This window comes from Spodoptera frugiperda, chromosome 4, assembly GCF_023101765.2.
Source record: "Spodoptera frugiperda isolate SF20-4 chromosome 4, AGI-APGP_CSIRO_Sfru_2.0, whole genome shotgun sequence".
NCBI lineage: Eukaryota > Metazoa > Arthropoda > Insecta > Lepidoptera > Noctuidae > Spodoptera > Spodoptera frugiperda.
Genome location: NC_064215.1, coordinates 6,926,476 through 6,951,851, shown reverse-complemented (window position 1 = coordinate 6,951,851; position 25,376 = coordinate 6,926,476). Strand labels below are relative to the sequence as shown.

Genomic DNA, 25,376 nt, shown 5'->3' with positions numbered 1-25,376 from the left:
GGAGTGTTTCTGGGGACTTTCATGATGGTTAGTTAGTAAGATGTTTAGGACTCGTGCATACTGTCGCGTTTTAGAGGAATTTTGAAAAACGGTAATTAAACATCTAAATCTAATTTAAATGCGACTTAACAACGATAAAGTTAAGAAATAAAATTATAAAGTTATGATTCACAAGTTCACTTCATTCTGTTTATTTTCTGCTTTATGTTAAATAATCAATTTCTAATATCAATAAGTGTTAATTTAGAGAGGCCAGCAACGATTTTAGTATTTATTTATTTATCCTTACTAGGAATTTTACTAATTAACACTCATCAATCTCAGCTTTTGATAAGAGTGATCAAGAAAACATTTCAATTAAAACTTGCAGTAAGATCTGGAATTACCACTATTTATAGGTTTTCAAGCCTTTTGTCTTAGTAATTTAATGCTTTGTAAATATTTACGTGCTTATTCTAAACTTGTGAGGTGCATGGGAAAACCTATATAAAATCACCGTCTCCAAGAGAAAACAAAGGACATCTAAACTTCCTTATGTAAATAGAATTTCTTCCCCATCAACACCAATCTATATCAGTGAATAAATAGTTACATTGAACTTCCAAAACATATACGTCATAAGCCCATTGTAAGTTAACACCACGACACTCGGCACCCAAAGTCGTGCCCAATTCAATTTATTTAGCGATTTTCAGAACAAAAATATTTTTGGGCAAGCTATTTATCAGACTTCGGAGTCGTCGCACTACCAACACATTTATCCGTTACCTCACATACAAAACTAGAGTGCGATTACGTAATATATTCCGGTGTCGTGTGCCTCCAGCCATTTTTCTATTCGTTCCCGACTTTTGAAGGCGTGCAAGAGACGTGGTATTACGATGCCTAATTCAAACGAAATGTGTGGTATGAAAATTGTTATGTGTTTGAGGTAATCGGAGTAGTTTTGCCGTGTGAGTACAAGGATGGAAAAACAAAGGATGGTTGAGCTAGTGAAGTTGTATTAAAACGCGTGAAAATGTAATCTCCATCGTAGGATGGCGAACTTTTGGTAGGATTTTATCTGTGACCACAGATGGCCATTGATCTATTAGGCACTAGTAATGTATAAAATAATGCTCCTAATGTATCTATTGCTTTATAATTAAAATACAATTAAATATGAGTAGTAGGTACTTAAGAGATCACAGCAATTCAAAATATCCAGAAGACACTTTTATTTTTATGAGTAATAAAACCTATATATCACACTACTGCCTCATAACATATAATAATATCGCGTAAATCTAGTCGAAAGAAAGGACTTAATAGGGGGCTGGGCAGCAGTCCAAGCTTATCTTGGAACGCGTGAAATTTATGTTAATGACACTCCATAGAAAGGGAAGCGAGGCAAGAAGAAGGCATGTCGTGATAACACGTCCTCTTTAAATGAAGGAAAATGAAGGAATGGGGTGATAGTGAGCCGCTTGATTTGCTTAAGAATCATTTTTAGGTCTATTGTTTCAGTTAAAGACAATGGATCACAAATGCTATATTATTATGAAAGAAGAGGATCGTGGAGAACGTATGTATGTATTAATAAGAATGATAAATTGTTAATAATTGTTTCCTTCCCAAATATGAGAGGAAACCATTATTTCTAGTAGCTATAAACACAATTATAAGATTGGAAATATACCTCGTTACAAGTCACTTCAGATCACAAATAAACAAAACAAGTGTAACGTAACAGTGACATCACGGAACACTTCAATAACTTCCAAACCGTCGATTAAGAATTGCCTCCCAAACATAACCATCGGTTGAGACATGATAATCGTCATTCGTACATCTCCGCCCCATGCCACTGCCACAAAGATGGCCTCCTAAAAACTACAGAAGCACGCAAAAAACGTAGCTGGAAGCGGGCAATTCATTCGTTCATTCCTTCTCATATCCGGTTATCGCCGGTTTATCATACGCCCGGGGCCCAGTGTAACTTCTCCCGAGATTATTTTAAGCTTCAACCCTAAACGTTTGATTAAAGTACTATTCTTTGTTAGAATTGCCCCCAATTCGGATAGTTTGGCAATAGAGTGGATATTGCTAATGTCATTAAATCTCCTAAGGGACTGGGATAGGGAACTGGACAGTTGATAGTGCAAGTGCGAAACTGAAATTAGTTTTTTTGTAGGCTTGATAAAACATTATTGAATTTTAGATTTTTTAAATTTTCAATGATAGTCAAATGATGTTCAATCTATAACAACAAATTGACTTCTAAAATAATGGGACAAAAGATATTGCGTAAGAAAACGAGTTCCTTGTAATGTAGGTAAAATATAATTGAAACGCCTTATACATACATAATCTCATGTTAATCATACGACTTCAAAGGACCGAACGAAAAAACTGAAGGAAAGTCCCATTTTAAATAGAGGCTCGATAAAATTAATAGCATCACTCCGTCTGCCCTTTGGAAAGTGCAATCACGCGTGTAGAGCCTATGTCGCTTTGTCCCATCCTCCCCTTTTCTTTTATAATTTTCTCGCCTGAGGCAAAAACTCGGACCGCGGAAAAAATGCAAAGCCGAGAAAGGTTTTCCTACCCTAGTGTTGCAATTCGGTGTCCCGAGATGGATGTACTTACCGCCCCTAAGTTTCAAATACGTGGATAGGGTTTTAAACGTTTGAAGATATGGCAATAATGAGTTACTTTGAATATTTTATGGAACTTTTTTTCTAAAAGTAGTTTTTATTGAGTATGTCTGAAGTTTCGTAGGTTTAGTTATCAAACATTAGTAATTTAGAATTTGACTGACTGGTCTGGTCAAATTCTGTAATAACAACGGCACTGATAAAGGAACTAAAAATGAATGTGTATTTATTTATTATGCCTTCACTTAAAAACAATAAAAGGAATGGTAGGAAATGTAACGGATTGCTGATTAAGCTTTGTCAATTATTCTAATTATTACTCAAGAATAAAAGGAATTATAAAAGTTAAAATGAATACAATCACCAAAAGAAAAGCTATTTGTAATTACTAAATAGATCATAAATCCTCACATATATGTTTTTCTCCAAAGTAAAGTAACAACCGGGGAGATTTATTTACAAAACTAAGGTTTATTAAGGTATAATGATCCCAAACGTCCCATAAAGTACAGCCATTGATTTACAGCTCCAACACATTTCAACTGAATCCATTTGCAATCCGCTCCCACAACTATTCCAAATAAAAGGAATTCCTCGTACAAAAGGGAAACCTGGGAAAAAGAAATAAAAAATATAATAATTCAAAATGGCGTCTGGCCACTTAATAACTGGCTGACACCATTGGGAAATATAATTTAATTTTTCTTTAGCGCCGTACTGTTCGTTCGTAATTCAAATGTGTATTTCTGTCCTTGTCTGGCGTTTCCTCGGTTGTGTCCCCCTCTAGCGGCCGCCCCCTCAAACTTCCGTTTGTTCGGGCGCCCCGTGTCACCCAGTGTTCTGGACAAGAAATATTTGCGATATTGTGTTTAGATGATTTGTGTATTCGCATGTACGTGGTGGGAATTTATAGAACGTACAGTCATGTACAAATTGTTCGATGGTTACTTATAGTTAATGGTACACTCATCAAAAGTTTTTAACAAGCTCCAGGGCAATGTTGTCTGTTTATTCAGCCTCTGATGTATTCCATATTATTAGTATAAGTTTGTGATACGTACAAAGGGAATTTATTTTGCTTCTATGCTTGTTTGTAATAAAGAGTCACAGAAAATCATTATTGTCAGCTACTTATAATAATGTTACTATTTATTTTTTCAATGAATATGAAATGGAAGGTTCTGAGAAATTCTAATCAGAGGAATTTCGTAATAAGCATTGGTACAAAGTTATTGTTTATTATGAATTCTGTTATCATTAAGCTTGAAATTATGCTTAGTATTTGGTGACAAATATGGAGTGGCACTGTTGCGTAACATAAGTATCTAATATCTATTATATCATAATGAGTCCTACTAATAATATAGTTAGTTAGATTAGTTCTTTAAAAATCATACCATCACGTTTAATTGATTCGAAAATTAAAAACAGTAGGTACTGACGAAAGCATACACAAACATTTTTATGACCTACAAAACGTCACATATGTATACCCAACTACATACCACAACAAATAAATAATAATAACACATAGCTCACATAATCATAAATTACTTCGTAAAATCAGCATGTTAAAGCTCTCTAGTTGGCTATAAAACTATGCAAAAACTGTAGTGACGTCACTAGGGAACAGGTGTGAAAGTAATATTCTAATGTTGGTAAGAGCGTCCCCCCATCCATAATAATATAACCCCTCCCACACGTTTTTACATAAAACTAGATAATGTAGATCATATGTAAGGTAGATAAGTGGGCCGATCTTTAAACTGAGTTAGATAAACGAAGGTAAGGGAACTATTAGTATTCATTGTGAAAAGAGTCATGTCTATCTTTTATAGTATTTTTTTATGGTATAGGCCGGTAAACGAGCATACGGATCACCTGATGGTAAGCAATCGCCAACGCCCAAGGACACCCGAAACATCAGAGACATTAGAATTGCGTTGCCGGCCTTTAGCTGGTAAGGAATTTAAGGGTTGATTGGGGAATCGGGGATTGGGAAGATTGGGCCTCCGGTAACCTCACGCAACGCAACTCCGGTCCAGCCGACCTATTCGTGCCCAGGCATGGCTCTCCCATACATTATGGAATACTTTTAGGTAATTAGATTTAGGTTAACAACGACGCGACGGCTGCATGGAATACGTTTGTACTATTCTTTCTGCAACTTTCACTGTCAAATAAGAGATTACCTACTTATTAATTGACAGGAAACAGTCACCAGCACTCTCTAATTAACCTGAACCTTTTAATTTGCGATTTCCATTTCATAATAAAATTACACTATCAGGTATCACCTTCTTACTTCAAAAATGGTGTAGCGATTTTGTTGCCTATTTTGTCATAACTGAATAATTATTTTTTATGGTTAATTTAACACCTAACGCGCTGGTAATAGTTGTAACTTGTACACCAAGTAATTAAAAAATCTTCTGTAAAAAAAGTTTGCACATAACATTCGATGTGAAACTGTTAATATTGAAAAGCGCCATCTCGAAAATCCTACTCTAACTATTTTTGTTTGTAGCGGTTCGTAGAGTTCGTAGGCTAGCTACGTAGTTGTCTCGTAGCATTACTAAACGATCGCGCTGCCCTATGATTAAAGGATGACGCAACCTATTCCCTTCAGTAGTTCAGCTACAAGTTAACAGATGGCGTTATTAATAAAAACGTATTGATGATCGAGTTGATGTATTATAAAATTACGAATTAATAATACTATAATAGTTAACACGGCACTGTACTTGATTGTTTAAGCGAATCGTTTATATTTTTATATTTAAAATAATACAGAACATTGAGAACTCGAATCACAGTTACTTATTCGAATCTGTAAAAATAATCGAAAATTTCGATAGATCCAATACATCTAAACTAATAATTACAATTAAATGTCACACGTGATGTTAGGTACACTGAAAAATATGACTTTTATCAAGAGTTATTGAGCTATTGTTCGCTGACTATTTGTTTTACTTACGGTACTGTTTGATCTTCGTATTTACTGAGATAAGGTCTGCGGGCAATTGAACATCTGTACATGCTGTCATTGCGAAGTACTGGGAGATAGTAGAATTATTGCTTCGTCAACTACTATCGACAAAATGTATTGGTGTTAAGGATCGTATTTTTTATTTTTTTGAGTACATACTGAATTATTATTAATACTGATAGCTTTGATTGATATATTTTATTAGGAAAGTTGTATTGATGGTTGGCAGAAGATAGAGTTAAATAAATGTACTTTTACATTATAGTTTTCACCATTATATTTTTTGTAAAAGCATGTGACACTCCAAAAATAACTGAAGATTCGATTATATAGGGTGTCCCAAAATTAACGCAAGATTTGAATTAAATAGAAAACGCCATTTTTAGTCTTTTGATAGTTATATTTTTATTGACTCGTAAAGTACATAGGATAGGGTTATGTATGGAATAACACATCGGACAAATGGCCTCACGGCTTTGCATGCACATGCGCACTCTTTTGTTGAAATTTTCCATGACCATTCTGCATAAATGTGGCTGAATTTCGTTGATGCAGCGTTGAATCTCCCCCTTTAATGCACAGGTGGTTGTGGGCTTGTTGACATAGACTTGTGATTTCAAATAACCCCATAAAAGAAGTCTAATGGTGTTAAATCACTCGATCTAGGAGGCCAATTTTGATCACCGAAACGAGAGAGTACACGACCTGGAAATGTCTTTAAAATATTCTTTAATAATGAAGACACGTTGATCTATCGTGTAACGCTCCATTTTTAATAACCCTATACTGTTAGCTGTCAAATTGCTCTTTTTTCAGGGTTGCCAACACTTCACTGCACAAATGGCGGCAAATTCAAATCTTGCGTTAATTTTGGGACACCCATTATAAGGCCATTTGGCAAATTAAAACCGTAAGGCAAATAAATTAAAACAGTTGTTTGCTTAATTTATTTATTCAGTAATGTTAAACTTGTGGCTACCTGTAATTTGTTCGACTGTACATTGATGAGATACTGACATAATACGGCATAATACTATGTAATATTTTAATGTCAGTGTATTTTTCGTCATTTACGAAAGACGGACTTAAATGTTCACTGACACTAAGCTTACTTTTATTTTTAGTACTAAATAGATTGGGATGAATGTGGAAAGTATTAGAACCGCCTAAAAGTTTAACCTTTGCCTTTTTTTTGTATTAATTCACCGAAATTAATCATTTGTTTTTTTTTAAGAAGTAGGGAAAAACTGACATTACATCGACAACTCGTGCACCTCTGCGTAGTTCGTTTTAAGAGATTATAAGGCAATACGTGCTCATATTTATGACATGCAGTGAAAAACTACAGGTCGTTAAAAGATTACAACGAAATAATTAAATCTAAAAATAAAGATGTTTTATCTAAAAATGTAAAGAGTTATTATAGCCTAAATATAGTATACTTTATACTTGGAGCTGCGGACCTAAGGGGTTTAACGGGGCTCCGGAGAAACAGGAGTAGGAACAGGGGGGTTTTTAGTCAGTAAGAGTCTGACACTCCCTTTCTCCTCGCCTGCGGTAAGAAAAGTCATAATTTTCCCCCATGAAACAAAAAAAGTATACTTTATACTTAATAACGTCACTTATTTAACATTAACAGTACTATATAAATATAACCTATCAGAACAAAATCAAACACCCATTAAAATAGACCTTCACACAATTGGCGTTTAAACAGTTCGTCCTAGTATTTGCAAAAAGATTGAATACAAATCCTGCTTTTATCTTTAATATCTCTTATTATTGTTAGAAGACACATTGAGATAGGAACTGCTATTTGCGACACGTAATTAGCACTTGAAAGACGTCTATAATGTTGAAAGTCACTACCGTACCACCTGTTTCACCGATTTATTTCAATGTGGCTGAATATTGCTTGTTTGGGATCATATTAGGTGTTATAATAGGAATTATTGTGTATTATAATGTTATCAATAGAAAGTATGTTACGGTTGCTGGGTTCCTGTTCGGTGGGAAGAATATGTCTGTTATACCTATTACTTTGGCTCTTATTGCGAGGTAAGGCGTTTTCGTTAATTTTAATCTCCTGTGTTATACTTTAAAAGAGGTCAGGAGAAGACTTAGAATTTCATGTATCACATCATCAGTTTATAAGTGACCACTGCTGGCCAAAGGTTTGAACATTAATCCCCAAGCTTGTGATTTTAAACTTATAATTAATTAGAATTATAGGTTCAGGTTTCCTCACGATGTTTTCCTTCACCGTTTGTCAGTGGTATCTAAATAATCTTAGAAATTACATATAACTCGAAACAAGTCATATTGGTACTTGCCATTAGTAAGTTTTGAACCCAACTTGTACTCTTATGCATGAGAAGCGGCTGTATCAAACCTTCGGGCCACCACGACACACGTTTTTATGTAAACGTAAATGTAATTCTCAAGATGTTCCATGACAGCAAGTCTTTCGATTCTTGGGTAAAGGAATTTTGTTGCTTTATATAAAAAAAACAAGCTTTTACAATAATAAGTAAACTTCATTCCTTTTATGTCGTAAAATGTACAAATACTGATTATTTGCACATTGCAGATGTTTATCATCAATATTGTACTGTACTGCAAGAGATAAATAATGTAATCTCATTATAATCATAAACAATATTATCACGTCTCTAGTGCATCTTTCCATTATTTGTTTACTACTGTTACCTATGTTTGATGGATTATCGGGTTACCAAAGGAGTCTGTTACATATAATATATGAGACTCACCTTTTAGATTCGTGATTCATGGTCTGAATACTTGAACATTTAATTTCATAGACCGAGTTAGAAAAGTAACTTGAATTGCTAATACTTTTGAATTCTAGTCACTTGACAAGCATCACCCTTCTTGGTGTTCCCGTGGAAATATACCTGAGAGGCACGCAGTATTGGGCGTCAGCACTCTCGCTGGTCATCGTCACCTTCTTAACAGCTGTCATTTATTTACCTGGTAAGTTTAATACACTTACATAATATGTATAATATGATTTGCTAGTTGTGAGTGTAAAATTTTCTACGTAATATTATGTTAGACTGCATGGTTGGCGCGGTGGCTAGGCCATTGTCTGCTGCGTAACGTGTAGCGGGTTCGATTCCCGCACGGAGTAATCCACAAATTGTTGTTTCGGGTCTGGGTGTCATTATTTTGTATGTGAACCTGTATTTTCGTAAACGCACGCACGACACGACGACTCGAAAAAATGTGATGATTCCAGCTAAACAGTTAACTAAATAGTACTTTTTAGTCCTTAAAATTAAATTTATGATCTAATGTTTTTACACCATTCATTATTACTTTTATTGCAGTGTTCCACAAGCTCCAACTGTCATCAAGTTTCGAGTATTTAGAAATAAGGTTCTCAACACACACACGGACGATAGGTGCAGTGTTGTTCGTCGTTAGCAAACTGATGTTGCTTCCCATTGTGCCTTATGTACCACTCATGGCTTTTAGGCTAGGTAAGCAATCTAAGATTTCCTTTACGTTATTTTTGTGTAGACCTGCCAATTTACCATACATTATCATCATAATCAATTAGATCTTATTTCTGTGTGTATTGTGTTGAGTACTAACAGGAGTTTCTCTGTTATAAATGTACTTATCAGTTCAATGGATATAAAAATCGATAACAGGCAGAAACAACGGGGTTCAATGCATCCCTCGTTCGTACATACATATCATTTCATTGATAATACATAAAATTGTGTTCAAGCTTAACTTCAGTATTTTACAATAATATGCTTTATCAAGCAAACTTCAATTAGAGACACAGACATGATAAAGCCTTTTGCAGTGATTGTTCTTCTACTCTACTCTTTGTTATCACACCTTTTTCTTTCTTTTAGTAACAAACCAGTTAGCAGGACGTGTGACTGCAGTTCTATGTGTCGCATGCGCAACATTCAGTGCTGTTGGTGGTTTAAGAGCAATAGTCGCCATTGGCATCATGACAACCTTCTTGGCACTAGCTGGTACTGCGTTACCTAGTGGACTGGCTCTGTTACCCATGGGCTTTAAGAGGATGTGGGAAATCGCCAACCATGGTGGACGATTAGTTCTTTATGAGTAAGTACTATTACATCACTCTTCTTATCTAAAGGACACAGGAAAGACGTAAATAAAGACTTTGCAACCTTTAAATTGTCTATACTGAAAGAAACTTTTTGGTACTCATTCTCTAGGCACTAGAAGAAAATAAATTACAGATACGGATCAAATTAAAATGAATTATTGACAAGACTAAGTAACAGAAACGCTTATGGTTCCAAAATTACAGGAGTAGATACATGTTCTAAATTCTATTGAATATCAGTTTTAACAATAACTGCTGGACTAGTTTTCAAAAATCTATCTTATTTATTTACACTAACACATTAAAATAAAAATATTTACTTACCAATTTTTTCTTTTGATGGCAACCAAATCTCCAATGTTGTCAACTACACAGCCAGTGATATTTACTTTTCAGTCCAGACCCCGAAATGGCACACCACACATCATTCTTTGCAGTCACATTAGCTCTATCCACAAACTGGCTATGGAAGATTGCATTGAGTCAAGCAACACTGCAGAAACTGTTGGCTGTGCCTACAATCAGCCAGGCTAGAATCTGCCTCGCTATATCGTGCGTTGGTGTGATATTTATGAAGCTGCTGTCCTGTTTCCTGGGTTTGGCGCTTTATGCATGGTTTGCAGGCTGTGATCCCCTACTTACGGGGCAGATAAAGAAACATGAACAGGTTGGTGAAGATGGTTGCTATGATTTTTATTAAGAGAGGAATATTAATGTAGTTTTAGGCATTGAAACTTTATTCTGGAATTTTACAAAATATTTAACGTTCTGCTTAAAATTTTCAACATCTATTACTATACGTTTGTGGTAAAAAGAAGCGTTTTTTTATGGTATAAGCCGGTAAACATGCGGATGGATCACCTGGTGGTAAGCAATCGGCGTCGCCCATGGACACTCGAAACACAAGAGGCGTTACAAGTGCAATGCCAGTCTTTTGGGGTTGGGGAAATTGGGAAGAGGGGTAATTAGGCCTCCAGTAACCTCACTCACACAACGAAACACAACGCAGCTTGCAAGCGTTGCCTCACGTCGGTTTTCTGTGAGACCGTGGTGTCACACCGGTCGAGCCGGCCAATTTGTGCCGAAGCAAATGATAAATGATAAATGATATTTATTTTGCAAATAGGTTATAAAATAACACTTTTACACGTCAATCTCTTAAATAACTAGATGAGGCCGGCATTTCCTATCTGACTACTCTGAGAAGAAATGCCGAAACAAACTCAGAGGTCATAGTCTCTTTTAAAGTCCAGACAAAATCAATTAAAGATGTCGGAGAACATGGCTCCCTTATACTTAAAATAAAGTTAATAATATATTTCAAGTTATATTAAGTTTAATATTAAAATACCAATTTTGTTTTTATTTCAGCTCGTCCCTTTATTTCTCAACAATCTATCATTGATGTTTCCGGGTATTTGTGGGATTTTTATCATCTCAATTTTCAGTGCAACTACTGGGTGAGACATAATTTTTTATTCATTCTAATATAATCTTTATATTAATAGGATTAAAGTTTATATTAATTTACCGATTAGATGTATAATGTTACAGCTGCATAGCATCGTTGATTAATTCTGTGGCTGGAGTGCTGTTTGAAGAGTTCATTAGGCCGTGGATGCCTCAGAGTACCAATGAGAGTGCTTGCTGTCGGATTATGAAGGTATTTTTCAATATGTTCTTATTACTTAGAGGTCGCATGTGGGACTGCCGGGCAAGGAGTCCTGGATGTGATTAAAAGTAATGCAAATCAAAATAATGATGAACTATTAGGTTTTTCAAAAATTATGCCATGGTATCTCTCGAGTCGAGCCGAGTCGAGATGATGGTTATTTTTTATCAGAAATACAGATTCAAAAAAGATGGTTTATTTGTTTTAAAAAATATAAAAAAAATAACTCATCTTTATTTTTTTTAAGATGTTTTTCAAATAACTATGTATTTGTTTTTTAGTGCCTTTGCGTGTTGGTTGGCTTATACTGCGGTTCAGTAGTATGGTTCGCGAAGGAGACTTACAACACAATCGTTACTGTGAAACAGCTGGTACACTGCTCGGCTTGTTCACACTTGGTATTGTGTGTTCCAGGGCAAATTGTTCTGTAAGAAATACATTATTATATTTATTTCAACAACAACACAACTTCACGCCTTATATCCCCGAAGGGGTAGGCAGTGCACATTACGGCATTGAGAAAAACTCCACTAGTTTCGATTCACAGAAGAATTCTACATTACGAGCGTGATTTTTAGTTAATATATGTATCTTTATTGATTGGTAATTTCTGTCAGAAATGTAGCTTCACAAGAAAGATTTAAATTTAATTTTTTTAAGAAGTATTGTTGAGTACGATCAGCATTTTTTTAAAGAATTACTGCATTTGAAATAACTATGTGTATATTTTCAGTGCCTTTGCGTGTTGGTTGGCTTATACTGTGGTTCAGTAGTATGGTTCGCGAAGGAGCTGGATCGCTTGCAGCACGTCGCGTCTGGAGTTACTGGTGTCACAGCTGGTACACTGCTCGGCTTATTCACACTTGGTATCGTGTGTTCCAGGGCTAATTGTTCTGTAAGTAAAATTAGCATTATTATAATTTATTTACCCATTATTTACCTACTAAAATATTAAATACCCACCTTAAATAGATACCACGCAAGTCAATAAAAGCGACAGTCATAAGTGCTCATAATTATCTCACTGGGTAATATTTATTTAATCAATTATTTAATTTACATTTATTTACCGATAAACTGCAATTAATAACTCTAGTTTTTAAATTGATTTATTAGTTTTAGTGACATCTATCCATTACTACGTGAAACTCTTTTATCTACGAGTTCACCCTTATCTTGGGTTGTCGAGTTCATAGTTATATTTTGTCTCTCTCCATCCGCTAGATGGCAGTGATCGAAATAGTTCTTGTTCTTTGAACAGAGATGGCGTTGTAATATAATTTGTAGTTTAAAATATCTAACTTGATAAAATTGTTTATTTTTTCTTTTAATTACATTTCAGGGAGCTCTAAGCGGTTGCTTATTAAGTCTGATACTGTGTGGGTGGTTACTTATTGGTGCAGAAAATGCTTTAGCTACGGGAGCATTGACCTTCCAGGGAAAACCACTGACCATTTCAGGTTGTGGGAAAGCTAATTTCACACATGTACTGGCGAATATAACCACTGTTGTTCCTAACGCTGCGTAAGTATTAAACTTTGACGATTTTAGTTAATTTTTTATTTGTTAATAGCCTATCTGTTTAGGTAGCTAACGTAACCTACCTATTGCTTAGTGTTTACTTATTTCATCATTTTATTTACTTACACCTCTTATCCCCGAATGGGTTGGCAGAGGTGTACATTACGGCTCATAATGCCACTGTAAAATATAACTACACCCACTTTTTACCATTTGTAAATTGCTTAACCTATCGTAATTTATTTTGATAAGTACAAAGGTAAGTAGATGGGGAGAGTCTATTCCATGAGCAAAGTAACAGGCAAAACCTAGTAGTTTCTGATAATATATTATTCTCTGTTGCATTCATCAATCCATCTCAAGGACCTTAGCAATTCCCTCTATGGTTCACAGATTAGTACATTATACTGATTGCATGTAAATTAGAAACGTCTCTAAACTGCATTTCAACTAGACTAGTCTAGCTAGTGTAGACATGCGGAGGTGGTGTTAGTACTTATAACCAGTGCATTCACTCGACTTGTTAATGACCAAACGCCCACGTACTAAACATATAAAGATAGTCTATTATAATTAAATCAAGCTTCTCCTACACTAATACTAACTTTGAATTTTCAAAACACTTGAAAAAACTATAACTGTAGGATTGAATCTTTGCAACTTAGCAGAAATTACGATTTTTCAATCTAGCTACGTTAGATTTCTTTATAGATAAATTGTATGTACTGGCCGTACACCGTGGCCAAACGCAGGCTTATCAAAGCTAAAAATAAAATATACAAAAATCAATTACTTAAACATATTTACGTTTTGGCGTAATTAATGGAACATCAGTGCCAAAGAAAATATACATAGTTAAATAAATGAAAAAATATGAATATGCACTAGATTCGAAGCTGGTAGGTATTTTATACCGTTCTTCGTAAAGTACAGTTCAAAAAACACTAGTTCTAGTTCATAATTTGCTGAGCCAAAGCCAAAGCCAATTAAGCTTTGAAACAAAGACCGTATCAGCGACTTTATGACATAAGAAAACGTTTTTATTACAACTAACTTCACACTCGGTTTGGCTCCTAAGTCTGAGTTTTAATCTTTATCCGTGGTCGGATGCTGACTCACTTTTATTTTCCCCTTATTAAAACTTCGCCCATATTACTATTAGGTACTTACTCGATTTCCTAGTTCTTTTATTACTTTTGTCTTAGTGTGCATTTTCATTATCTTTTAAGATGATTTGCAAAAATCGTAGATTGGTTTTGATTATGAAATTATTATTGCATCAATACAATTTTCTTTAAGATTATAAAAAAATGCAATCTTGTTATGATTCATTAATCATCTTAGGATTACGATGCTTTTCTACCAGAGATATGTTATGTAGCTATGCTACGAACGTGACCGTTTCCACTGATACTAAAATATATAGATGTGCAACGAAGATGCGCAGCTCGAGTATACGATGTATCGATAGTAGGAAGCCATCCAAAGCACGCATCTTTACATATAAAAAAAAAACATAACCTAGCTGAGCCTGTTCCCACCAGTACTAAGCTATGTGTACCAACGAATATGATTGGTGAAAGCCAAACGAATCGATAGCAACGTAGTATAGCACATATCTGGTGGCACACTTAGACAGATTTGCATCTTCTTCCTTACTTCTTTCTATCAAAGGTAATAACCTACCTTTATCGTACAAAGAGCTTGGTTCATATTATTATATTTGTGAACATAATTTAGAATAGGCTGACTGAATAGAATAGACTGCGACTGCGGGACAAGGGGTGTCAGGTTCGATTCCCGGGCCGGGCAAAGTAATACTGGGTAATTTTCGGTTAAAAAATTCAGTAGTAGCACGAAGTCTGGAATTGTGCCTATAAGGCAATAGGCTCACCCTTAGACAGATTTGTATCTTATTCCTTACTTATTTCTAGCACACAAAGAGCTTGGTTAATATATTATATTTATGAACATAATTTAGTATAGGCTATTATAGTAACACAAGCTAACACGAACGTTTGCAATTATCAATTATTTGTTTGCAATTTACAATTTAATTTGCTGTAATAATTACTGTATTGGTTTGCCCTAAACCGCCCATAACCAGCTGCATCGTTTATTAAATGTAGCGTTTAGAATATTCTCATTATATTCTAATTTAATTATGTTGTTTAGTATCATTGATAAATAATTAACGTAGCCAGCAATTTGATATCAATTATGAAGTTTGTAAAGTACCTATTAATATTGTATTAATTAATGGATGCGTTATAGTTATCTTGTTCGTAAAGTAGTAGTGTATCTGAGTGCAATTGATCAAGGTAGCCGAATTTATAGTGTCGACTTTTTGTTTAGAAAAATATAATTAGTTATTGAATTTTTCGATTGCATATATTTTTTTCTAACTATACAGTGGAATGGATTCGTTTAGGTATCTTGTCTATTATTATAAGCTCATTTTATGTTTATACTTGTAATGTAACACATATCGTCTTATTATTTTTTGATTGACTAACACAGTATACAGCAATTACATTCATTAAATTACACACTAAAATGATGAAACATATAAAATTAATGTATAATATTAAATGTAAGACATACTTAATTAATGTTAATACGTAAATGAACCGTGATGTTTAGTTAAAATTAAAAGTGTCAAAAATAAACGAGAAAAAAGAACATACAAAGTATTAAACACACACAGTACATATATAACAAACACAACTGCAATACATTTGAAAAATATAATATCGCAAAGCTATTATATTTAGGCCATTACACATTATAATAAGATCGTCACATGCATTTCATAGACCTATAAGTAAAACATCTTACTCTTCTCCCAAACTAAACCGTCACTCTTTATTCCACAGCAACCAGCTACCGAAGAAGCCATTGCAGTCACTATTCCGAATATCCTTCACTTACTGTCCATTCGCCGGAGCAGTATCAGTACTCCTAATTGGACTCCTAATGAGTTATCTCACGGGAAAGTCCAAGTCTGACTCAATGAATCCCGACGTGTTCTGCCCATTAACCCAGAGTATTCTTCACAAATCCGCGATTAGAAGTCCCACGGCATCTTTGGAAACTAGGCCGAATAATACCCAAGAAGTTTATGTGGCATTGGACGAAGCTCTCAAGCATCTGAAAGAGATTATTGACCGATAAATATATTTTTGGATTGGTGTTTTTGTTTTATTTAATTTACTTAACATACATTTTGTTCTTTAATGTACATAATACAATTAAATAGTTGTTCATAAGGCGAACTTAATGTCATAAGCGCTCTTTACTAGTCAAGCTGATAATATGTCAATTAATAAGAGATTACAAAAGAGATTGATATATAACATAAAAGAGTTATATACTTTTAGTATATTATTAATTCTATACATTGTTAAAGTTATATTATTTCAAAAGTTAACTTTTGAAGTAAGTATATTCAGTATATTCTGTTAGTTCTACAGTGAAGCTAGATTACAAGCTAAATGATCAAAGGTAAAAACTAAATAATTAGTTAACTATCTCGATTTTCGCAATGGAATTTATATTCTTTTTGATTTTTTGAAATTAAACTTAAAATAACTAAGATCAATGTGGTTGAATAAAATTCACAATTAATTTGTTTCAAGTGATTTTCAATAAGAACTACAGAGCCATGAATGACCTACATAATGAAATAAGTACAGTCATAAAGCAATTCAAGTCAAAAGCCTAATACCTAACAATTGACAGAAAGATGTCGACAATCGTTGAAACATTTCGAAGACATGTTCGATTAATGGGCGAAATGTGAATGCGATTTCACGTGCCGGTGCTCACGGCAAATTTTCACCATTATCTTTTATTATTTATTCATGATGTTACGATAACATATTGAATGTCATTATGTCAATGAAAATTCTGTGAATAATTCCTATTTGATTTCGATTGCGATTGTTCTGCGTTAATGCGAATATTTTAAGGTGTTTACGGATGCCAATTGGTTTCTTTTGTCTAGTTAAATCAGCGTGAAGTGTATAAGTTTAGTAACATATTGAATGAATTCCATGGCATCATGACGCTCGAACCTGATGACGCATTTTAGTTTTGAATAGTGGACACGTCAATCTAGTGAGGCTTCGTTTGAATATCCCATTGTTTTCAAATTTGTCAATTTCTTTTTCCCCACACTAGGATGTTTTCCTGAATCGTGGGTGCGTTTACAAACACACAAGTTCATATACACATCACAATCTGTGTGTAACACAAGCAGTTGCTCTGTGCGAGTATCAAATCTGCTAAACGTTGTAAATTGCTAAATTTACATGCCTTTTTAATGAAATTTCATGCCTTGAATGTTATTATATACATAACATATCAACAAAATATTTTTAAGAATTTTCTACTAAACAATTTAGACTTCATATTTTATTGTTTGTCAATAGTCAAATTAAGTATTTATACATTTCCTGAGACAGATAACACACGTAAACCTGAACAACTTGGAAGAAACAGCTTTAAAGGATAAGACAGTACACCATAGCCTTTTAGTCCCGAAACCATATCACGAGCTATTTGCACCGTCATCCACAAAGCAAGTCCCGTCTCTTCACCGCCGCAGACATTGTTTTCTATAAGACAAAGGGAAAACATGCACGGTGGAGGTGCGTGCTACGTTTTAGACACGCCACATTAATTCCTAGACCGCAACGCAGACTGAGAGCCTACTGTCTCGAGTACCATGCTCATCGTCATAACGACACAACTCCATCAAGGTGAACAAGGGAAATTGAAACCACTGAGTATAAGGGTAGAGTTTGAAATCGTCTGCATCGAAAATCAAGGATGTAACTTTATAGGTCTCATTTGTTGCTTTTTAGACTAGAAAATTGAGAGTGCCTTCGAGTGACTACTAAAAGAAAACGTATGTAACTGTAATGAAGTACGATTTTTTCATGTTCAACCCGTGTCCGCGATTTGTATTCTCTTTTTTTGCGTTTTGTTAATTAAGTAAACGTCTGTTTCCCCTTTTTCCATTATACTGGATGTAAGTTCCATTATATTAGTGAAGAGGTTGTAGCTTTCTCTTTTGTTTTTAATTCATTTTCAATTTCATTCTGAGCGAATGTTTGCTCACTATCGACATCAGATCTTGTGTTTATTTTATTTTATTTTATGAAATGTCGGGAAATGTTAATTATTCTGAGTCTTCTTCGAGATTTGCTTGAAGTACTTCGACGTATAATATGACACTTTTCATAACCAACTTTAAAAAAACTGACCATTTTGTCACACCGCAAAATCCAGATAAACCGAATAGTAAAATAATTTCTTTTTGACAACCGTTCAACAATGCAATGCATATAGGTTTATGTAGGTATAAACCTATATCTGCGGTTGACTGTACGTATACGTGCAAAAATACCGCAGGCGCTATAACGAACGACGGACATGTCGGTGGAAAATCATAACAAAGCTAAATTAAGCCTTATTGACGATGACACCACACTATCACGTTACATTGAAGGATCGAAGCGGCTAGACGCATACGTCACTCTGTTGTGGCCAGGAATTAATGTCCCATACCATTGCAACCCCAATAAAAGGCTTACTGCTGCGCTAATCGTCCATTATCATTTATGAATTATTACGAATGAACTGTGAACATCCTTTGTTTCAGCATGGAACGTAAAGCTGTGATGTATGGTGGTTTATTTAAGCGTTTTAGTGGTGCCTTTTTGGCTCCGACTTGTGATTTTTTGGTTATTTTTTTCTGTGCTTTTAATTCTACGTGCCATTCTCGTGAAAGGAAAACAAGTTCTTTGGTTATGATACTTAAAAGTCTTATTTATGATTTCTTGAAGTGATTTTAGATAATTTTTTATCCGCAGGTAATAAAATTACATATAAAACTGTATTTAAAAGTAGTACCGTATCTTCATTCTTTTTTCATTTTCGCATTGCATAATAAATGGAAGGTTATGAATTATCACTTCAAAGTTAAAATATTTTTTCTGTTTTATTATTGTATTACAATACTCTCCCTTTCCGAGAAGGTGACAAAGAAAGCAATAAAAATATTCATATTTCATGCACAAAGGGAAAAGATGGGAGCCTTTTTAAAATCAGACTCGAAAATGTTAATAGAAAAATGAACCTTAAACGAGCTGATTGTTAGATACTTGACGCAAAAAATTGAAACACGAGTAAAAACGTAAAAGGAAGTCAACAAAATTAGTCTCGAGTCACTTCTGAACACTGTTCTCTCGCTTACTGCTACATTTTGACTTATTTTGACGGATAAAATGCCACTTATTAAACAACCTTTATAAACGGAGATTCCACGGCACTCGAAAGTAACTCAGAGTACCAAATGGGTATATCAGCTGTATAAATTCCACTAAATATTTACATAAAATTTTACTGCGACGAAACCTGTGTTTGGACTATTTCATCTAATGTCGTGCTGATAGTAGAAATTGGGCGTTATGCTAAAAGTTTTAGAATATAAAGTTGTTTGAAAGTTTCTGGAGTTGTCGTCGCTATTAAAATGTATGAAGCTCGCGTGGTTTACACGAGTTAGTCTTGTAAGAAATCAATTTCGGTGTTGATATCGTCTTATATTTTTATGATAGGAGAGTATTTGCTTGAGAGCGTATTGAAATTCTACAGTAAATCTTATATTATTTTGAAAAGCTTAGCTCCTAAATGTAGCGAGGAGTGTGTGTAATGTGTCTCTGCCGGTAACGACATTAAAATAAATACGTCTGCTCCACTCTGAATAGCCAACTTGGTACAATTTGTTTTCTTAAAATGTATGAAAAAGTGTGTTTCGTATGCATGATAAATACAAATTTAAAGACACTTAAAATTTAATCACAGTGTGTCCTATCATGCCACAGATGTAAGGTTACATTTGCTTAATTGCTGATTGGATTAAAAAGTACTTTTCGTAAAACTATCTAGAAAACAATGTATGAGTAAAGTGACTGACACATATATTTGGTTATCGAAATTAGGTAAACAATAAAAAATTCGCCATTACTTTTACCGAAAACAAAACGAAATCTAAAATGAATTAGATTTCCAAGGAAAATATATCAGACGGGGACCGCTGAGATAAAATCGGAGGAAGGACATAGCTCTAACTAAATCAATTATATTACTAGGATCAATTCGATTCCTTTAGTCTCACGAAACGAATCCCATTCGAATGGAAGCATTTCCTTGGAAAACTTTTAAAAGGTTTTCTTTTTGTAAGCAAACAGAATAATGGGTTTTATTTACGAAAATAATTTACCTGTTGGTTATTTGTGAAATAGATTAAGGTAATTTTATGATTTTTCATAATTTTAAGTTGTGTGCTTTTAAACTATCTATTAAAACGGCAATGCACTTATGACTCCACTGGTTGCGCCCATGGACACCCGTCCATGTCTGTATACCTAATTTTATCAAAATCCGATCTGTAGTTTCCGACGGACTAACGTTCAAACATCCAAAATAACATAATTTTACATTTAATTTTATAATAGTAATCAGGTAATCAAGTATGTGTTGATTGATTATTGTGATCAATAATGTACACGTAGGTAGTGAAAATGTGAAAATAAAATATAAAATCCCAATTACGGGCTCTGTCAGTTACAGCAAATTAAATAATATTAGTTTTATTTTCTAGCAAATTATAAAATATTAGTGTGTTGTGTATTTTTCATAAAACTAGTACCAATGTTTCGAAATACTTAAATATCTTTTAACCTTTGTTAACTGGCCAGAAGAAAGGTTTCACTTTCCACCTTCTGCCCTTTCTTTATTGTACGGACTTTCCAATTTATTTAAACCCTCAAGCCTCCAGGGTAATAAATAAAGGTTAATGACAGAAACAGTTCGGACGATAACAAGGGTAACAATTAGAAATAACAACTGTTTTAAACAATAACAAGAGAAAAGCTGATTTTAAGACTAAGAATCTTTGATTTAAAGATAAAAAAGATATACATTTTTACCCTATTTTCTACGTAGAAGGTTAAATGCTGTGTAAAACTACTCCCACTTCCCAAGATGCTATACAATACTTAATTTTTATTTTTTTATATTCTGTGTACAATGGTGGTCACATACGCCTGACCACCACCCCACGATCTTAAATTGATGAATGAAGTGTGTGATTACGCGTGTTGCGTCACTACGCTGCGACATTATCAATTTTTATTAGAAGAGATATTTATGGCATATGACTTAAGGTTTTTGCTAGGTTCAAGCAATAGATTTTTAAAATGATCACGCGGATCTGTCCTCGACTGTACCTACTAATAAAATCATCAACCTGGTAGTGCCCAATGCCTAATTAAGGTCTCACATAAAAAAATAATGAACATTAATCACTGCGGTTGCCCAAAGCGAATTAGCGATTTCAAACTTATATATAGGTAAGTAATTAGAAATACAAATTTTCAGTCCGGCTTTTCTTTTCCTTGCGATGTTTTCCTTACACGTATATTAATTATTGATGTCTTAATAATTCGGAAAATGTCACGCATTTTCATGTAAGAAAAGTGCGTTACCTTTCAAATTACCATGAAAACTAACAAAACTAAAGAAATAGGGCCATAAAATAAGTTGTTATGCAACTATAATTCATTTACTCATTCACATTACAATTTTTTCTACATCCATAGCAAAATATACATTATCAAGGCAATTTTCTCGGGGAAATGAAGTGGGCTGACAGTCGTATAGTTAACAAGATTGGTTCGTGTTTAGAATTCAAGATTCGTAGCTCGTTCCCCGATGTGTTTCATTAAGTTTACCCGTGACGAGTAACACAATGTTTTTCAGAAACGTTTTATTGCGTCCAAAGTTATATTATGTTCAAGGGAGAAGTCATTGGATGATTGTCCCCCTTAAAAAGCTTATATTATGTTTTAATGTTAACAACCTTTTTTTTTATTTTGGCAGTTAATTTGAAAGAGGAATAAAAATGGTTCCTTAAAATTCTAGGTCGAACATTAAAAGTTGAGTGCGTTTCTGTCATGATACGTCTTTTTTATTGCTGCTGACCAAGTAGATGACTCTTTGGTCTTTTTTAGAGCTCTTAATTTTATACTAGTCCTGTGTACTTAATTTATTCATATCTGTGAAAAAATATTTGATGCGTTGGCCTTAGTCTTCATGACGCTGTCTTTTATGCTGAACATAAACGTTTACGATTTAGTATATATTTTTGACTGTAGCTTAATTTCGCTGGGTAGGTAGCACAAGAGTGTGTGAATATGATTAATAAAATTCAATGTTCTAAAAATATTATTCCTTAACCTGGTGACCGTAAATAGTCCTGGTGGCCTGGAGGCTTAAGACGCCCGCTTCTCATGCGAGAGAGTGCGGGTCCGAAACCTACCAACGGTAAAGTAACAATGTGACTTTTTCCTAGTTATATGTATCTTCTAAGCATATTTAGACACCATGGTTTATAATTTCTAATTATAAGTATGAAATCGCCAACCCGCATTGAGGAATGCGAGAAGATGCTTTTGGTCAACAATGGCCACTTATAGGCTGTGGATGTAGAACCCAGAAACCAAACTCATGGTACTCAATAGAAAGCGTAGTTGTAATGATTCTATCATTTTCAGTTTGAATTTATTCAACTACAAAAAAATTCATCTGCCACGTAAAAGCTACTAAATTAAAGTTAAAAAAAAAATATATGTTTCCATTTAAATTACGTGAACACTTTATAGCCACGATAGCTGTTAGGTCCTGAGAAATTGAATTTCGTTGGCGTGGTTCGCCTGCTGATTGCTTTCCACTGAATCAGCCATATTTCTTGGACCTGACTTGTCATATCAGAGAAACTATTCCATATTTGATAAACCCTGATTCGATTTTAAGTTTATATAATGACTTAGTGAGGCATTCAAATACAATATTACTTATACGAGTATCATTTTGAATATTATATGTAGTAAAGGGTTAGATATCTTATTTATTTTGTAACACATTTCTTGATTATATGTACCTATAGGATACCTATACATGTTAAATATTATAAAATTTAATGTTGTTTTACTGTTATACAAGGAAATCTGTAAACCTACTATTGTCACAAGTACGTAATTTTGTATGTTTGTTTGTTACTCCTTCACTTAAAAACTACTAAAGGGATCCGGATGAAATTTGGAACAGGGGTAGATTATAGTCTAGAATAACACAGGCTATTTTTTATCCCACGGGAATGTGGGCAAAGCCGCTGGCAGAAGCTAGTGTTAACATAAAATAATTAAGTAAAAGTCAAGTTTTTCTAAGTAACAAGGGTATCCCTTTACAAAGTTAATTCATGGCTATTTTGATTCTGCTAAATATAGCCTTAGAATTTTATGTTTTATTTTTAAACAGTGTCGAGAAATAGGAGAACTTAACCAAGACTTATTTTAAACTTTGATTTTTCCCTCACCTTTTTTTGGAAGCCGGAAACATTTTTAATCGACTTCGATAAGGTTCCAATTTGAGTGTATTTTTCTAAACACAATCCCCAAATCGTACTTATGAAGTCATTATTAAAAATAATAATTTCACGACGAAAGCTGATTATATTCATGAAAGAATAATCAGCCTTCGGTGTTTTTGAATTGAGCTCATATTTTTATGTACATTTTGCTCCCTGATATCTTTGCGTTTGATATTTTCATCTTATTTTCTTTTGTATTTTAGAAAATTAATCGGCCGTGTATTAAATAAGTTGTCAGAAACAGAGATTATGATTAAACGAGACAACATTTATTTATTCTAGTTCGGGATAAATTCATAAAATGGATCAAATTGTGTTTTAAGATTTTCTCGCGTTACTTTAAACTAAATTTCTATTTAGGTCTTAATGATGTCATATTTTAGAACTTATGTTGTAATGTACACCCTTTTTATTACACGTTTATTATAATTCATACGATATTTCAATCAAATAAACATTAATAAAATACAAACACCATTTTTTCTGCAATATACATTAGTTAGACTGCCTCGTTGGTCGAGAGGTTGTAAGTGCGACTACCAGACAAGAGGTCTCGGGTTCGATTCCCGGGTCAGGCAAAGTAAAACTGGGCATTTTTTCGATTTTTCGAAAATTTCTCAGTAGTAGCACGGAGTCTGGAATAGTACCCATTGTATAGCAATAAGATCACCCCCTATTACATGGGACTTAAAATACAAATGGTGAAAAGTGGGTGTACATTGTATAGCAGTATAACGTGCCGTAATGTGCACTTCTGCCTACCACATGAGAAAAGGCTGTCTGTACATATAATAAAAATAAAAAAAATAGCAGGGGTTATTGTTATGTCGATGTCGAACCCAAAAAGTAATTAACTTTTTTTTTGTCTGTTTGTCTGTTTGTCTGTTTGTCTGTTCGTCTGTGCGCGCTAATCTCAAAACGGCTGAATGCGGTTTTCACGAATATATTGTGGGATGCTTAAATTTACATTTAGTTTTGTTTCATGTCAATCGGTTCATAAATAAAAAAGTTATGTCAAATTAAGTCACGTCGAACATTCTTTAAATTAATCTCCGCAACTATTTGACGGATTTGGTTGAAATTTGGTACAGATATAGTTTAGAACCTTAGAAAGGACAGTATATTTTTATTTCAAAAATCAAAAAATAAAAATAAGAAATAAATTATTTATAAATAATTCTATGTGATCGTTACACGACTTCTTCATGTTATCATAAATAAATAGTAAAAAGGTATGAAAAAAATAATATCAATATAATAAAACATTTAGTACAAAGAAAATGCTCTAACGGAGTAAGATAATTCTGTCGATCGTTACACGACTTCGGTTCATGTTATTGTTTTAATTCATCGAAAAAAAGTAAATTAATAGTAAAAAGGTTATGAAAAAAATAATATCAATATAATTAAACTTTTAGTACAAAGAAAATGCCCGAACGGAGTATAAATAAATAATCCAAGTTGTCTTTATCCTCGATAGATCGAAATAGATCGCGCTATGGTTTCGTTACATTCATTTGGTTGGGTATCGGCCGAGCGCTTCGGTACTATTTAGAAAAAGTGTATTATCAGTGTATGATTATTTGTCTGTAGTGGTCCTGCTTTTCGTATATTCTAAATTGGTTTCGTTGTATTTGTCAATTAATAAGTTTATTTGTTGGGTTTTCCTGGTTTTTTGGTTAAACTATTTAACGTAGGTTTATTTGATATCGATTATTAGTAGTTACTGTAGTTAGTTTTAAATAAAATTGTAAGTAATTTATAAATTAATTAGATTAGATTTAATCGTTTCTTTTAAATTATTTAGTTTAAGCTTGGTTATTATAGCATAGAGGATAGGTTGTAATTAGTTTTTTTTTAATTGTTATAATTCGTATTCGTAGCTTTCTTTAGTTTTAAGTTAGTTTAAGTCCGTAAAATTTTTTCAATGCCCTAAGTGA

The 25,376-nt window shown here is 33.8% G+C and overlaps 1 protein-coding gene across 1 annotated transcript; it reads left to right on the top strand.

Annotated features, from left to right (window-relative positions):
* Window positions 1-7,408: 7,408 nt before the first annotated feature.
* LOC118272746 (sodium-coupled monocarboxylate transporter 2) lies at window positions 7,409-16,129 on the top strand. Its single transcript, XM_050707911.1, has 10 exons — window positions 7,409-7,686; window positions 8,498-8,622; window positions 8,979-9,131; window positions 9,519-9,738; window positions 10,142-10,412; window positions 11,117-11,205; window positions 11,300-11,408; window positions 12,151-12,312; window positions 12,760-12,941; window positions 15,815-16,129. Exons 1-10 carry the CDS (start codon window positions 7,481-7,483, stop codon window positions 16,110-16,112), a joined length of 1,815 nt encoding a protein of 604 aa, XP_050563868.1. The 5' UTR covers window positions 7,409-7,480; the 3' UTR covers window positions 16,113-16,129.
* Window positions 16,130-25,376: the final 9,247 nt, after the last annotated feature.

What these genes read in the sequence shown, in the direction of transcription:
- LOC118272746 (XM_050707911.1), top strand. Translation starts at nt 7,481, where the DNA reads ATGTTGAAAGTCACTACCGTACCACCTGTTTCACCGATTTATTTCAAT. An exon ending in ACTTTGGCTCTTATTGCGAG is followed by an intron (nt 7,687 to 8,497) that starts GTAAGGCGTTTT and finishes TTTGAATTCTAG; the next exon opens with TCACTTGACAAGCATCACCC. An exon ending in GTTCCAGGGCTAATTGTTCT is followed by an intron (nt 12,313 to 12,759) that starts GTAAGTAAAATT and finishes ATTACATTTCAG; the next exon opens with GGAGCTCTAAGCGGTTGCTT.